The sequence below is a fragment of the Clinocottus analis genome, unplaced genomic scaffold (assembly GCF_023055335.1).
Source record: "Clinocottus analis isolate CAN_PGR_092001 unplaced genomic scaffold, fCliAna1.0.p SCAF_11, whole genome shotgun sequence".
NCBI lineage: Eukaryota > Metazoa > Chordata > Actinopteri > Perciformes > Cottidae > Clinocottus > Clinocottus analis.
Window position 1 is genome coordinate 18,881,619 of NW_027175832.1, and position 14,915 is coordinate 18,896,533.

Below are 14,915 nucleotides of genomic sequence, written 5' to 3' on the forward strand. Positions count from 1 at the left end.
GCATCCTCTGTGCTGCACACCTGACTGACTCCATCAGAAGCACAGATGATGGAGCTCTCTACGCTGCCGGGTTGTTATCCTCCTGCCACCATTTCGCAAGTCCACTGCCCGACACATGATCTACAAAAAACGCCGTGACCATTTTTTACAGTGATTCCTTTTTTTGTTCGCTTTTTTTTGCGTGTGTTTTTTTCCCTTCCCATTTTTCCTGCGTGGACTCTCAGCGGACGGTGTGTGTGTGTGTGTTCACCATCTATTTATTGTGAACTGCTGAGTGGTCGGATCGAGGTGGTCCTTGTTTTTGTGTGTGTTTTTCTCCTGGAAAAAGCGGACAGGAGCGGCGGACAGATGCTGCGACGCTGATAAACACCAGAAATGGGTGTCATCGAACCAAAGGTGCCCGTCGCGGTTCGCTCTCGGATCAGATTTTCCTTTTTCTTACGATAAAGAAAAAACCCATCTGTCGGATCCGGGGTCTCACATACACGTCGCTCCACTGAGCAGGTAAGATTTAGATCATTCTCAAGCGTGTAAATAATCCTCAAGAGCTTCGCCCTGTTGTTTTTTTCTTTCTTTCCGGAGCCCATTGGCCAGCGAACAGAGACCCTCTAATAGAGGCTATTTCTGATCCATCCATCAGGCGTGTATAGTGCGTCATCTTGATTGTCACCATCAGTCTCCTTTCTGGCGTACCCTCCCACCCCTCCATTTGTCCAAATGGACGCGCATCATGCAAGGCTAAAAGAGGACCAGGAGTCCATTTTACTGAGCTAATAAATGTCAGAGACACTTCATGTCCAGCACACATGCAATTCATGTTTCTCTTATTTATGTGCCACTTATGTAAGGAATCCCAGCAGGCCTGCAGCACAAACCAAGCACATTTAACAAAACAGTAAGTGCACTTACACAACACTCACACATGCATGGCCTGACTGCACACAAGACACACACACGCACACACACACACCCCAAGGCCCTTTATGAAACATGCTAACAGTGGAAGTTTGCTTCGCTATATGCATTTAGCACGTCTGATTTCAAAGTTGTAAAATTCACCTCAAACGCTGTGATTTCTTTCTTCTCCTTTGTGCTAATTTTGTTTTTAAATGAGGGAGGAAGTGATGAGACAGGAAGTCAGATCTGTCTGGCGAGCTGCACGGAAGCTACATAGCTAGTTAGCTGTATTAGGACAAATTATAGGGACTGAAAAACTCCTGAAGTCGGTCCTATCTCTTCTCAGAAATCACTTGTCGGCGAATTACAGTGACGGCAAAACAGCTTGTCGATTTCATGTGATCCTTGTGTTCTCCTCCTTTGTTCCAGGCTGCAGTCAAGCAAACAAATGGTCCAATCAATAGACTTTGGACAGAGACTGCCATAGGGAGGATATCAGTAACACGCTAATACACCTGACACGCACACACACACTAACACACACACACTCGTGCGCCATGGCGCTGGAGAACTCGGTCTTCCCCGCCCGGCCGGCCTCTCTCTCGCTGCCCGTGGAGGAGAAGTTGGAAGGGGAGGAGGTGGAGGTGGCCACCGAGGCCTCCGCCGGCGTCTTCAGCTTCTCGGAGGACCTGGACCCCGTCGGCGCCGGCACTGAGGAGGCGCCGCCGCCGCCCTTAGTTAAGGTCAAAAGGTCGTTCCAGAACAAGCTGGCCGAGCGAGAGGCCCAGGCCAACGAGCCCAGGAAGAAGGTCCCCGGGGGGGAGAAGGAGAAAGAGAAGGAGAGGGGGAGATTCGGCTGGGGTGAGTTCCTTTTCTCCTATTTAACAGAGGAATTATGAACGTTGAATGTCTTTTTAACCCCCGACTCTGCCATGACACCTGCCAGAGAGTCACAACATTACACAATCAAGCCACAGCAGACTTGTTTTTCTTCTCTAAAATCAAAACCATCAATGGCAGACGTCCCGTTTCGGTGTCACTTTTATTTTCCCTCAACGTATACCAGAACACCCATGACGTTTATGGATGAAAAGAGGAGAGACACTTTAACATTTGGGGCTGAACTTTTAAACCTCCTGCGTCTATGAGTCAGGGAGGATGCACACTGCTTGATTTCCGTTGTTGTGGCCAAACTAAGAGGAAACAGAATCGTTTTGCATTCCACATAAATCACAATCTCAGTCCACAAAGAAACAGTAGCTCCCTTCACAGGTTGTCCACTAACGAGAGTACAGTCCAATGTTGCGGTTCCTCGTCTCTCTCGAGTGTTCCTCTCCTCTCGTTTGCCGTCTGTTTCCATTCCCGTGCAACTCCTCCACCGGCCCGGCTTTCCTCCTCTCTTCCTCTCGTCATCCTCCCGTGTCTTCAAACGGGAATGCAGAAAGGCGGCTTTGTTCTCGCTCTCTGAAGTACGACAAAGGCTCTTTGAAAAGAGTTTACGAAACCAAGCCACCTGTTAAAAGACTCGACTTCAATCTTGTTTTTGCATCGTAGAAACACCGTGAAACTCTCTGTTGTGGTGCTTCTCTCTCCCCCCATTCCTCTCAGGCCGGACCCGGCGTAAGCGCCAGCGCTACGTGGAGAAGAACGGCCGCTGCAACGTGCAGCACGGCAACATGCGCGAGACGTACCGCTACCTGACCGACATCTTCACCACGCTGGTGGACCTCAACTGGCGCTGCTCGCTCTTCGTCTTCGTCATGGCCTACGCCGTCACGTGGCTCTTCTTCGGGGCCATCTGGTACCTCATCGCCTACTGTCGGTAAGAGGAAGGAGGAGAGCTTTAGTTTGTCGAGTCGTCGGAGAGTTGAAGACGAGTACGAGCGAGATCCAAAGTTGATGTTAAAAATAACTTTCACACATTGTGACATTTGTATCATCAAAAACAGGGCTTTCCTTATCCGTGTGCTTTCTTCTCTCCACCTCCACATGAAGGAATAGTCTCTTGGGGATGTGCTCATTCACTTTTTGACAGCACTCTGATATCTGTAGGATAGATATTGAAGCTACGGCAAAGATAATTGATGGCTCGATTTGACTGATTCCCCTTCAGACAGCGCCAGGCTAGCTGTTCCCCCTGTTTCCAGTCTTTGTGCTAAGCTACGCTAACCTCCTCCGCTGAATCCCTTCATGAATGCGAGAGGTATCGATCTTGCCATCAAACTGTAGGGGAGAGAGCCAATTATCATATATCTTATTAAAATAAAAACAAAAGTGCACTACTACCTTTTTAAGTGCTCAAAGATGGATCAAGACATTTCTGCAACGACGGCTTAAAAAAAGAAGAAAAAAAAAGCAGATGACAAAGCAGTATTAATATCACAGAGTATTTCATCAGGATGAGCTTTCTCCTCACTAGACGTGTCCGCTGGATCCAAGCGCTCTCTAATTAGCTAACGTACTCGACTCGTAAAAAGATGGAAAAAAAAAAACATCCTGACCTCTTCATATCAATTACAGGCCACCTTAAGCCGTGCCAGAGAGCTGTCGGTGTTATTGCAATCCCTCGGTCACCAACACGGGTCAATAAAAAGCCATATATTATATACGACTACTTAACACCACTTCCATTAATGAGCTGTCCCTCTCTCTCTCTCTCTCTGCCGTGTTAATCAGGACCATTAGGCAGCGCCGCCGGTAGTTTGAGACGCCGCGCGTGGAGAGATGCGATGGGTAAAAGTCGTCTCTTTTTTGCAGCATCAACAAAAAAGAAGCAGAAGGAATGTCAGGTTAATCTTTTAATATGAGGATTACCTCTCTTTCATTATCCAGAATTAGCCGGAAGGCGACTGGAGATGTAAAAGTGTAAAAGGGGAGCCGAGTCGTCAGACATGTATTTTCCGCACCTCTGTTCTAAGAATATAAATCTTCTCGCACTCTTGTCTATTTTTTCCCTCTTGACACTCACTTTGTCACCCCCCCCCCTCCCTCTTTCTTCTTCTTCTTTCTCACACATTCCCCTCCTCCTCCCTCCCTCCCTCCCTCCCTCCCCTCAGGGGCGATCTGGACCATCTGGGGGACGCCACGTGGACGCCGTGCGTCAACAACGTCAACGGCTTCATCTCGGCCTTCCTCTTCTCCATCGAGACGGAGACGACCATCGGCTACGGCCACCGCGTCATCACCGACCAGTGTCCGGTGGGCACCATGCTGCTGCTGCTGCAGGCCATACTGGGATCAATGGTCAACGCCTTCATGGTGAGATGGAGGCTGGGACAGGACTGAGAAATGAGGAAATCATCTCCACCGAAAAATACGAGATGACTTCATTTCCATTCCTAAATATTACACAGAGTTTAGATTGTGAGACTTCACATAAAGGGGAGAACGTCGCTCACACTGGGACTCATATTTCCATATTTCTCATATTTCCGACAACAGATTTTCCCTTAAGGATTAATAAAGTATACATTCATTCATACATTACATGTTTCAGTATGTTAGGAAACTAAATATTACAGGTTAGAATCCTTTAAAACTGCATGAAAAATTGACTCATCGGATATCTATTGTGTTTGCACGGTTGTGTCTAACACACAGTTCTGCTATATTTAGAACATCAGGAGGTGGAAGAGAAATATAAAGCATAAAAAAATAGTTTTTTAGATTCTTAGTCAAAGATACAAACAAAAAAAAACTTCAGAAAGGCGCCGAAATAATCCAAAAACAAATTGAAATGCTGATTGAGTAGAAGGAGGCCTCCAGTTAGATCAAACTTCTTCTTCTCCTTCTCCTCTTCCTCCTTCTCCTCCTCTTCCTTCTCCTCCTCCTCCTCTTCCTCCTTCTCCTTCTTCTTCTTCTTCGTGTCTGCATCAACACCGTGCAGACGAAATGACACTAATTCGGTGGAGATGCTTCCAGAAAAAGAATATTCGAGTGTAAAAATGTGCCGATGGAGCTCGATTTTTCTTCTTCTTCTTCTTCTTCTTCTTCCCACCGTGTCAGCACTATTTTGACGAGCATCCCACACGCCGACGTCCGAGCAGAATCATGTTTATGCATGTTCGCTGGAAACACGCCATATTAGTAACAGGCCTGTTTTACTAGTCACATTAGATAATGAGTGTGAGGTCGCTGCGAGTGTCACTACGGTGTTTTAACACTGGAAACTGGGAATAATCAGCTCCCACTGCTGCCATTAACACAGTCTCCTGTTAGGAGAAGTCATCCTCCAGTTGCTTGCCATTAGGTGAGCCTCTTGCAGCCGCTCTGTGTGTTTTCACCTCGCCTTTCTCCGTGCAGGTCGGCTGCATGTTCGTGAAGATCTCGCAGCCCAACAAACGGGCGGAGACGCTGGTGTTCTCCAAGCACGCCGTCATCTCCCTGCGAGACGACAAGCCCTGCCTGATGTTCAGGGTGGGCGACCTCCGCAGCTCCCACATCGTCGGCGCCAACATGAGGGCCAAGCTCATCAAGTCCAAACAGACGCAGGAGGGTGAGACGACCCCAAAAAAAACAAGTAGATTCTGCGTTTTCTTTTGTCGTGACTCGACCGGGGAGGGTGTCTGGGCGCGCGTCAAATCAAGCCGCCATTTTTGTCGTCTTCCCTCCAGGCGAGTTCATCCCCCTGGACCAGACGGACATCAGCGTGGGCTTCGAGACGGGCGACGATCGCCTCTTCCTGGTCTCCCCGCTGGTGATCTCCCACGAGATCGACTCGCACTCGCCCTTCTGGGACATGTCGCAGGCCCAGCTGGAGAAGGAGGACTTTGAGATCGTGGTCATCCTGGAGGGAATGGTGGAGGCAACCGGTGAGGAGTGTGTGTGAAACCTCGGTCAGAGTAAAGTCAGACGAACGAAACCCTATCGTCTGTCCTCGGGAAATATTTAGAGGGCAGTTCAGTCAACTCGCATCTTAACCTTTTGGAAATCCTATTTTTAGGTTCCCTCGAAAATGTCATCCCCAAACTAAAAAGGGTGTGTCTCTGCAACCGCGAGGGCTGTTGGAATAATATTGTGTTATAATAAAAGGAACACACGTGAGATGTTAATCAGATGTGTAAATATCAGTCTAGATGTTTCTGGTTAAGAGGAAATGAAGATGACACACAGAACAAAGTGAAAGGGTTTCAGGTCCAACTATAAAAAAAAAAGACTTTCAGGATGTTTGTTTGAAATGATGCAGCTGTAAAGTCCAACTCTAACAAACCAGAACACGACGTGTGAACATTCAACATGTGAACATTCAACATGCAGAGGTTGACTTTGATAAAGTGAAGCAGAACAAAGTTAGAGAGGGTTTAGTTCAGAGAACATTCAGACGAGGACTCCGAAATTTGCATTGGGACACATTTGTACGCATTTCTTTTCAATGTTCTTATGAACCAAACCATAGATTATACTTGTATATTACTTATGGTGTTCAATACATCCAAATACAGCAGTTCTTTTCATATAAAAAGCTATGATTGATAAGACTGATGAAGAAATCTCCATAAAATTGACAGAGCTGGATGTGATTATATGTTATGTTTGTGGAAGAAAGAAAAATGTGCTGTAAAAAATAACCCTGTATTGAACAAGCCATATAAATAATACTATTAACAATGTTTTATCGCCTCAGGGGCTTTCACTGATTTGTTGGTTGTAGATTAAAAACAGCATTGTCTTGTTTGGGAAATAATGCCCTGCAATTTAATCTGGCGGTAAAGTTGTAATGGGCCTCTATGTTGTAAATGCATGTTTGGCTGCAACAGCAAGTATTGAGCATTAGGAAATTAATCTTGCAGATGCACGCGGCGGTCTGATATTACAGTAATGCGTCTCTGTTTTACAGAAAGCAAACCCCTGTCCCAAGCTGTCCATTACAAAAATGAAAGTTCAAACCTTTCCAGGACGTCTGATTTTAGATTTGCAATTCTCGTCTTTCGGAGGAGGAGAGGGGCTTTTAGAGCGTTGTGATGCTGCGACTACAAGGGAAACATACACACATATCTAGATCCAAGTGTATTTGAGTGAACGTGTTGTGTAATAGGAAACAAAACTGGAGAGAAATCCCCTGGAGCTCGTGCTCTTCAGAGGGAGAGGTTCGTACTCTGGCTCTTCACTGTTGACTTTAAGGAGCAGTCTTTTAAATTATTCCCACAGGGAGAAGGTTTAAAAAAAACAAAAAAAACAAGTGTCACAGGCGGGAGAACCCATCTAGATCCCCCACACCAGATAATGTGTGTCAGTGAACACTCATCTGCCCGTGAGCAAGGCAGCGACAGACCCGCTCGCTGTTAATCACATTTAGAAGCGGCGTTTGCTCTGTTTCCTGGTTGTGTTTCAGTCTGTTTATCTCTGATTCACGCCGAGAGGATGATCAAGGTCAAATATGTTTTTAAATTAAAAGCAGCAGAAGATGTATGCTGACTGTTGTTGGTGGTGTTCTTGTGTGTGTGTGTGTGTGTGCAGGCATGACGTGCCAGGCGAGGAGCTCCTACCTGGCGGAGGAGGTGATGTGGGGTCACAGGTTCAGCCCGATGATGCTGCTGGCGGAGGGCTTCTTTGACATCGACTACGGGGCCTTTCATCACACGTTCGAGGTAAGGAAGGGCTTTTGAGGCCGGGATTGAAGGGGTTAATACACCTGCGACCGGCAACGTGTGTTGGGAGAGAGCGCTTTGTCATTCTGGGTCAGTTTGTGAGTCACAATGGAGTTTAGTAGCTTTGACAATTTAAAAAAATGTAATAAATGTCCAAAAAATGTCTCTGCTGTTCCCACCGACCGACTACGAGGGCTCGAGTTAGTTGTTGTCCCTATTCCTGTCTCCACCTACATGTAGAACTGCGTTCTCACGCTCGTTCTCGCGGGGGTGTTGAAAAGGCATTCTGGGAAGTACAGGAACTCTTACTGAAGTATTTATTCCATGTTTATTTCGGTCGGGACAAAGCGGGGACCGGTGCCACGCATTGTGTAATCCACACCTATCCCTGGATTTCAACAAACGCACACACTGAGCAGTTGCACAATCACAACGTGCTTTTGACCTCTCTTTCAAAACTGCTTTGAAATGAATCATCAATTCATAATTTCTGGATCTTGACGTTGATCTCCAGAGCAGGTTTTTATCTGCGTTATAGGCGATGCAGGTGGAGGAGAAAAGGCCATACTGATGAAGTAAATTACAACATTTAAAAGGAATAGTTTGACATAAATATGAAGCTCCCACCACCAGCAGCTGGTTAGCTTAGCTTAGTTTAGCATAAAGACTGGAAACAGGGACAAACAGCGAGCCCGGCTCCGTTTAAAGGTGACAACACCCACAACAAAGCGCATGTCACGTAGCGCATTTGCTAGCTAAACACATAATCCGGCTGCAAAGAGAAGCGCACGTGGCAAAAGGGTTGTGTTTTGTGTTTTGTTTCGTGTGTAACATGAATCAAACCCATCAGAGGGGCCTCTCATGCTCGCTCCAGAAGCCAGATGCTCCCTCCGGCACACTGCTTTTCTTTTTAAATTGGCATATTCAGGAAATCGGGTTCTACGGGGGAAATACTGTGTTGTTGACTTGAGATGAGGTTTTGCTCCAACTGTGAGAGTTGACAGCGTTTCACACACATACAGGAGACATCTAAGGGGTCCAGGAAGTGACAGTTTGGCTTTTGTACGGGTTAAAGAAATGAGAACGCTAATTAGCATGCTAATTAGTGAGCTTTAAAGGTGTTGGATCTTGTTACCTTGAGATTAGCTTAAGGCTAGCTGCTTCTGGTCTTGAAGCTAAGCTGATACATAAGACAAATAAGGGTATTTCCCCAAAATGTAGAACTCATTTGAAGTGAAGTCTAACTCAGCGGATGCCGATCAAGTGGACGTTCGAAATAAGAGTTTAGCGATTTGACCAACTTTTTCCCCCCCCTCAAGGTGGACATGCCCTCCTGCTCGGCCCGAGAGCTCTCATTGGCCGCGGCCAGACTGGACGCTCACCTCTACTGGTCCATCTCCAGCAGGCTGGACGAGGAGCCCACCCTGACCAACCAGGCGGGCAAGCAGCCGGACAGCGGCTCGGCCAGCAGCAAAGGAGGCGAGCCCACCTTCATCATCGGGGAGATGACGGACATCCAGGAGCAAACGGGACTGGGCGAGCTGAACGGCAGCGTCGCCACCGACCAGTCCGAATCGGAGGCCTAGAGGACAGACAATGTTTACAAAGACCTTCAGTTCATCGCCACCTCGCCACAGTTAGTCTTTTTCTTTGGAGGCAAATGGGTAGTGCCACGAAGGCCTAGTGCGACAGTATATACGCCATATCTTATGTTACCATGTGAGTCTATTTCTTGATATTTTGTCTTTTATCTCCATGTTGATCTTTGTTACAAGCGTACTGTATGCGTGCTACCTTTTCTTTGTCCATCGCCCTGTGTTTTTTAGCGATCACCCTTGCCTATATCTACATTTAAATGACAAAAATGCTTTAGGTGGGGTCCACAGCAGTATATCCTGTGGACCGCGGTAGAAAGTTGCTGGTGGTTGTTTGTGCAGCGTCACGTGTGTGGATTGTTCACATTTAAAAAATTAAACAAAGATAGGTGCCGTGCATAGACGCTTTATTTTCACCTGCGCATGAATATCACGAGACGATATGGAAGTGTAGACTTTGAAATTGTCGTACCTTCAAATTTCTTGAGACGCAAAGGTTTTGTTGTAGACATGGATCGAGGTGTTAACGCAACGGGAAGGAGACACCGGCCCCACACAGATGTTCGTATACACTCTGCTAGAAACTTCATTCGGCCACAAACCATCAGGTGGTGCTAGAAACAATCTTCATCAATATATATTTCGCTGACGAAATATTATAAAAGTGGCCAGTGGACGCAAAGCTGGTTTCCTGTCCTGGGTGTAAATTTGTTTATCTTCTTCAAGCACAGAGAATATTGTCTGATTGTTTGTTAAAGAGGAAGTTAAAGGAACAGCAGGGGTCGTACGAGGGACTTATTCATCATCAGTGTTTTAAGTACAGCGGACGGCAGACAGGAGTACTTCTACAGACATCAGCCAAGCATATTTTAACCACCTAAAAACGCCATATTTAGAATATTTTCCCTGCTTTTCCGTCCGGTCGGACAGCCCTGATGCCTCTATCTGTACTCGCCGCAAAGCCACGAGATTCCTCTGACGGAAAAAATCCAAATTAACCCTTTTAAAACACCAGCGACACAGCGACACAGCGACACAACGACACAACGACACAGCGACACAGCGACACAGCGACACAGCGGTGCAGCAGCGACTCCTCTTCTGAGAGGTAGAAGTGCTGTTTTTTTGTCAACGGCGTCTGGCGGCTTTGAAGAGAGGAAAAAAAGATAACCGCCTTAGTTTCCCCGTCAGGAAAAAGGGGTCGTTCTCCCGTGAAAATATTGTAAATGTAGCGTCAACCCACTTACACTGAACTCTTTTTAAAGCGGGCCTTTTCTCTGAGGCCTTTCTCAGATTGCTTTTTCGACGGTAGATAACACGGCGACTGTGAACAAGCGCTGCGTGCGATCCCGCTGCGGCAGAGGTGACAAGTTAAACCAGTCGAGGTCACGAAAAAGAGGATTTAAAGCTGCTCTTCGATAACCCCGCTATGGATCCTAACCGCGCTCTCGCGGAGACGTTGGCGAGTCCGTCTGTACGACATTTAACGTAGAGACGGGGTGAAACCTGGAGAGCGTCCGCGGCTTCGTTTCACACGTGTAGCTCGAGGACGAGCCGTCTGTTCCCAGCCGAGTAGAAATTAAAAAGCACGACGGTGCCCCTGCTCAGTTTAAACCCTCCTGCTTCTGCTGCTGTGTAGATATGTGGCCATTTTTACTTGATGTTTTTAATATGTAATACATCAACTAGAGGTAATAAACTGCAGTATATTACAGAAACTCTGGTGTGATATTCTGCGTGAACGTGTGTTATATTTGCTATTTTTGAGCCGGATGTGACAAAAAAGGCGTAAATTATATCACAAGACAAGAACTTAAAGTTTAAACAGTAAAACACATTTGTCAAGTACTGTATTATAATTACTTTGTGGTACATTTCAACAGGGCGGTATTGCACTTTTCACCTCACTACATTTATTTTAAAGCTGTAGTTACTTTGCAGATGATTTTGTTTCAGTATATGAAGTTAAAATTAGCTAAACATTAAAAATGCAGCAAAGACATTAATGCAGCCGCAGTAATACAAATATTATATATTACAATTACATGGACAACAGTAATGGAGGCTGTTTACTTTGTGGTATTGCTTCTTTTTTACTGAAGTACACGTAAATACTTCTTTCATCACTGTATTAAAATACATGCAATCGTAGGAAGTTTTAGTGTATGAGTGATGAATTATTACTGATTCATAAATGAGGAGAGATTTAGAGAGTGGACATATTGATCAGTAGAATACTAAATAAACTACTTTGTAGTACACAAGTACACACATTATTATGTTTTCCTTTCACGAGGATGCTCAAAGAAATCCTCGACAAAATTATTATAATACAAATAAGTGTAATTATACTTGGTTTTATATGTTATGCAGTACAGAAATACAAATAATAAGGGAATTATTATATATAAGTATAAGAAGCATTGAAGATCATTTACTTGGGTGAAAAACTAAGGTTTTTGGTAACAAAGTATCCTAAATTAAAGAATATTACTGTGTTTTTCCTTTCTCCTTTTAACAGAATTATAATATAGCACATAAATTATTGATGAATGTACATACAAGCATGATTTCAATGTGTTGCTGGAGCTAAATGTAATATACTTTCTTTATAAATACTTCTACACACGGCTGCTACATTTTAAAAGCCGAACATGACGAATAACTCTCGCTGTGGCATAAATCTACTGCAGTAAAATAAATACGACGCGTACCTCTGAAAGGTGTAAAGTAGCGTTAAATGTGTAACGCTCATTTAGACCTCAAAGTTGTATGAATGAATAAAAGTCATTTGAGCTCAATCTATCTGGAAAAAAACATTACAAGCGCGTTCATGATTTATCTCTGGATGTTTCAGCGTGTGATAAAAAAGTGCTTAAGCTGCCTTACTGCGTTTAAAAAAACAAACACTTTACCCCGATTGATGTTGTGCAATCAATCAGCGAACCGGTCGGCTACTACGTGACTAACGGCGCTCGTATCGAACGCATACGCGGCGAGGCCCTGCAGCAGCGCCGCGTGTCTCATTACAGATGCCGGGCCGGGATCTCGGCAGCGGCAGAAGTCAGCATATTTGGTTACCAGGCAGAATCGTGGCTTTACAAAAAAAAAAGAAAAAATGAAATGTCTTTCTCGGTCTCGGCTGCTAGATGGCGCTAAACGCCCCCACCGGCGCATCCCCTCCTGCAGCCAGTCACACGGCCCGATTGGTGTGTTATGAGATGGGGTCCCCGTCTCAGCTGTCTCCTAGGCAACCGGGGCTGGGGACAGGGCAGAATGTGTGTGTGTGTGTGTGTGTGTGTGTGTGTTGATGTGTGTGTGTGTTGATCTGGACCCTCGCAAGCGGGTGGGTGGGGGGGAGTTTATGAGGATTGTCAGGGAGAGTTGACGTGACTTCACAGTTTGATATTTGTGGTAAGACGACGGTGACGCACTGCAGTGACCTTCAGGAGCAACACAACCGGTGCCCTTGACATTGAAAAAGAAGTCGTGAAGGACACACACATTTTCACCGACGTGTCGGGGGAAAACACATATAGATTGTGGAGTTTTTTTCGATCTGAATGAGTCCTTTTCTTGCTCACTAACGGGTTTGTTCCACAGAGTTTTGGCTGTTTTTAGACCTCAGCATAATGCTGGAAACATCTTCAGCAGGTGTGACGTTGAGCTTTTAGCGCTCGCCTCACGTCGCGCGAGACGTCACAACCTGGAATCAGACATGTTTTCTTTTCGGGGGGAGTGAAAGGCTAAGTGCTAAGTTTAATAGTTTCCCAGTCGAACCCCCATGTACCGTTTCCAAAGTCTAATTATGATTTCAATGAGAGGCTGTTTTGCATGATCCTCCCCGCTGAGCCCAAATCAATGTTTTTTTTCTCCGTTCAAGGAAGTCATGACGGTCTTGTTTTTCAGTCGAAAGGCAGACGGCGAGAGGAGGAGAGGAACATTTTAAAAATAGAGGAAATTACCTGCGTCGGTCTGACCAGCGGTCACCGGTGCGACGGAGAGAAACACACAAAATGAGTCTTTGAAACTCGTTTCTGGAGAGCGAAAAACTCCCAACAACAAACTGCCACACATGCCAAGTGCTCTATGCAGGAGACAGTAAAATGTGAATGCTAACGGACACTTCTATGGGCAGTTTTAAAAATAGCTCAAGAACACATCAAGCCTCAATCAAGCTGAGAGGAATTATAATGATATGATTTATGACTGTTGGTGGAAAAGATTGTTAGTTAAAGCTTCTCGAATCTGGATCAAATGACCATGTGCAGTGAGAAAAAGGGATCTCTTATCGTGATGAACTCACAGAGATTCATCATCTGCATCTGCAGCGCGTCTTAGCACCTTTCAGCTCTTTGTTTTGCTTCTTGATTCACAGAAGCAGGCGGCTCTGATGAATCCTCAGTAAACTACTTGCCCAGCACTAAACAAGCGACCTGGTGAGAGACTTACAGGTGAACATAGAGGTGAGTGAGTATGGCTAAAAATGTGGAACAGAACAAACTAAAACAAAACAAAAGATTAGAGAGGGAACCAAATCTATGAAAAGTTTTGTCTTCAAGCCAATTAAAACACTAAATTGGACAGATTGGGGGAAATAACCCCAGAGGGTCGGGGCTAAAACAGCAAAGGGTGCGATCACCTTTTGTTTGGCATTTGGTGCCCGAGGATGGATAAAAGTCAGAGGTTTCAGGATCTCGTCGGTCGAGGAGAAACGTGCTTAACGGTCACTTATCATTTCTTTAGTGGTGAGGGAATTACAATAATGAACAGTACACGATTCGTAGAGGAGAGAGGACACACGTCGGATGTTTGGGATATCGCTGAGCTCAAGGCGACGGGCTGGAGGAGCTCAGTGACATGGCGGTCAGAAGCCGTACGCATCATTAAGCAGCCCGAGAGTCTCCCTGAAGACCGAGCGGACGCCCAAACGGAGCTAAAAGGAGCAGCCGAAAGGTCAAGAATGTTTACGGGAAAACAGAAAGCTGTGGAGAGTGCTGAACGCACAGATGAGTCAGCACTTGTGCTCTTCCAGATCCCTCGTCTCACAGTAAGCATGTTTTATGAATGGGTTTTTGGTTGGATGTGTGAAATAAGGTCTGCGGTTAACGCTTTGTACATGTGGTATAACGTTAAATGAATGTGTTCCTTATGCTTCACGACAGTATTTTAGCCTTTTTCATTCACACGAGACCCATGCTAGTGACTTGTATTGATGCTGGTACTGTTTGTGTTTCCTGCTGCATCTATTTGTTCTTCTTCATGAGCGTTTCCTCACTGCAGGAACCACGAGGGCTCCTCCGCCACGAGCAGCAGCACGGCCACCAGCCTTCCTCACGTCTCAACCCACCGACGCAGACTTCCTTCTCCTTCTGTACGACTCGACGGGGAAGAAGAAACACCTCCTGTACGTGTAATGAGTTCAACCTAAAGAGAGATATTCACCTCCTGGTAGGAGATGCTCTCTGGATCGGCTCAAACGTTCAAATGTCTTCCGACTATACCTTGAATAAAGGAAGCAGCACCTTAGTAGCCCTTAAATAAAACTTACTGACAGCACTTTGTAGTTTAACTTTGTTGAAGAAATTGTACTTTGTTGTTCTGAGTTTGTGGTCATGGTTGAATGCACTTATTGTAAGTTGCTTTTACAGTCATTGTCAGCTAAATGTTGGAGAAAAAAAAAGCTTGAGAGCGAATTTAACCAACGAAGCAAAACGAGCCAGTAGCTAAATCACAATTATCACTTAAGGTTGTACACATTGTTACAGTGCCACCTCCACTTTGAGCGTGTGGAAGACACTCGTGGCAGTTTTAGGATCTTAAAAAGGACTTTGGA

The 14,915-nt window shown here is 45.6% G+C and overlaps 1 protein-coding gene and 1 long non-coding RNA gene across 3 annotated transcripts in view; one reads left to right on the forward strand and one right to left on the reverse strand.

Moving 5' to 3' along the window:
- On the forward strand, nucleotides 1-10,817 carry kcnj9 (potassium inwardly rectifying channel subfamily J member 9). 2 transcript variants are annotated; one of them, XM_068605077.1, is made up of 9 exons: nucleotides 1-504; nucleotides 849-895; nucleotides 1,327-1,758; nucleotides 2,506-2,719; nucleotides 3,954-4,155; nucleotides 5,200-5,392; nucleotides 5,511-5,708; nucleotides 7,354-7,484; nucleotides 8,804-10,817. In XM_068605077.1, the coding sequence occupies exons 3-9, from the start codon at nucleotides 1,455-1,457 to the stop codon at nucleotides 9,068-9,070; spliced, it is 1,509 nt and encodes a 502-aa protein (XP_068461178.1). In that variant the 5' UTR covers nucleotides 1-504; nucleotides 849-895; nucleotides 1,327-1,454; the 3' UTR covers nucleotides 9,071-10,817. The 2 variants fall into 2 exon arrangements, with proteins under 2 accessions (XP_068461178.1, XP_068461170.1); XM_068605069.1 differs by lacking the exon at nucleotides 849-895.
- Nucleotides 8,452-14,915, reverse strand: part of LOC137805272 (uncharacterized) — a 24,425-nt gene continuing 17,961 nt past the window's right edge. The window contains exon 4 of the long non-coding RNA XR_011080208.1: nucleotides 8,452-9,066. This is a non-coding gene — a long non-coding RNA (uncharacterized lncRNA). The remainder of the gene's footprint in view (nucleotides 9,067-14,915) is intronic.

What these genes read in the sequence shown, in the direction of transcription:
- kcnj9 (XM_068605077.1), top strand. Translation starts at nt 1,455, where the DNA reads ATGGCGCTGGAGAACTCGGTCTTCCCCGCCCGGCCGGCCTCTCTCTCG. An exon ending in GGGAATGGTGGAGGCAACCG is followed by an intron (nt 5,709 to 7,353) that starts GTGAGGAGTGTG and finishes GTGTGTGTGCAG; the next exon opens with GCATGACGTGCCAGGCGAGG. An exon ending in CCTTTCATCACACGTTCGAG is followed by an intron (nt 7,485 to 8,803) that starts GTAAGGAAGGGC and finishes CCCCCCCTCAAG; the next exon opens with GTGGACATGCCCTCCTGCTC.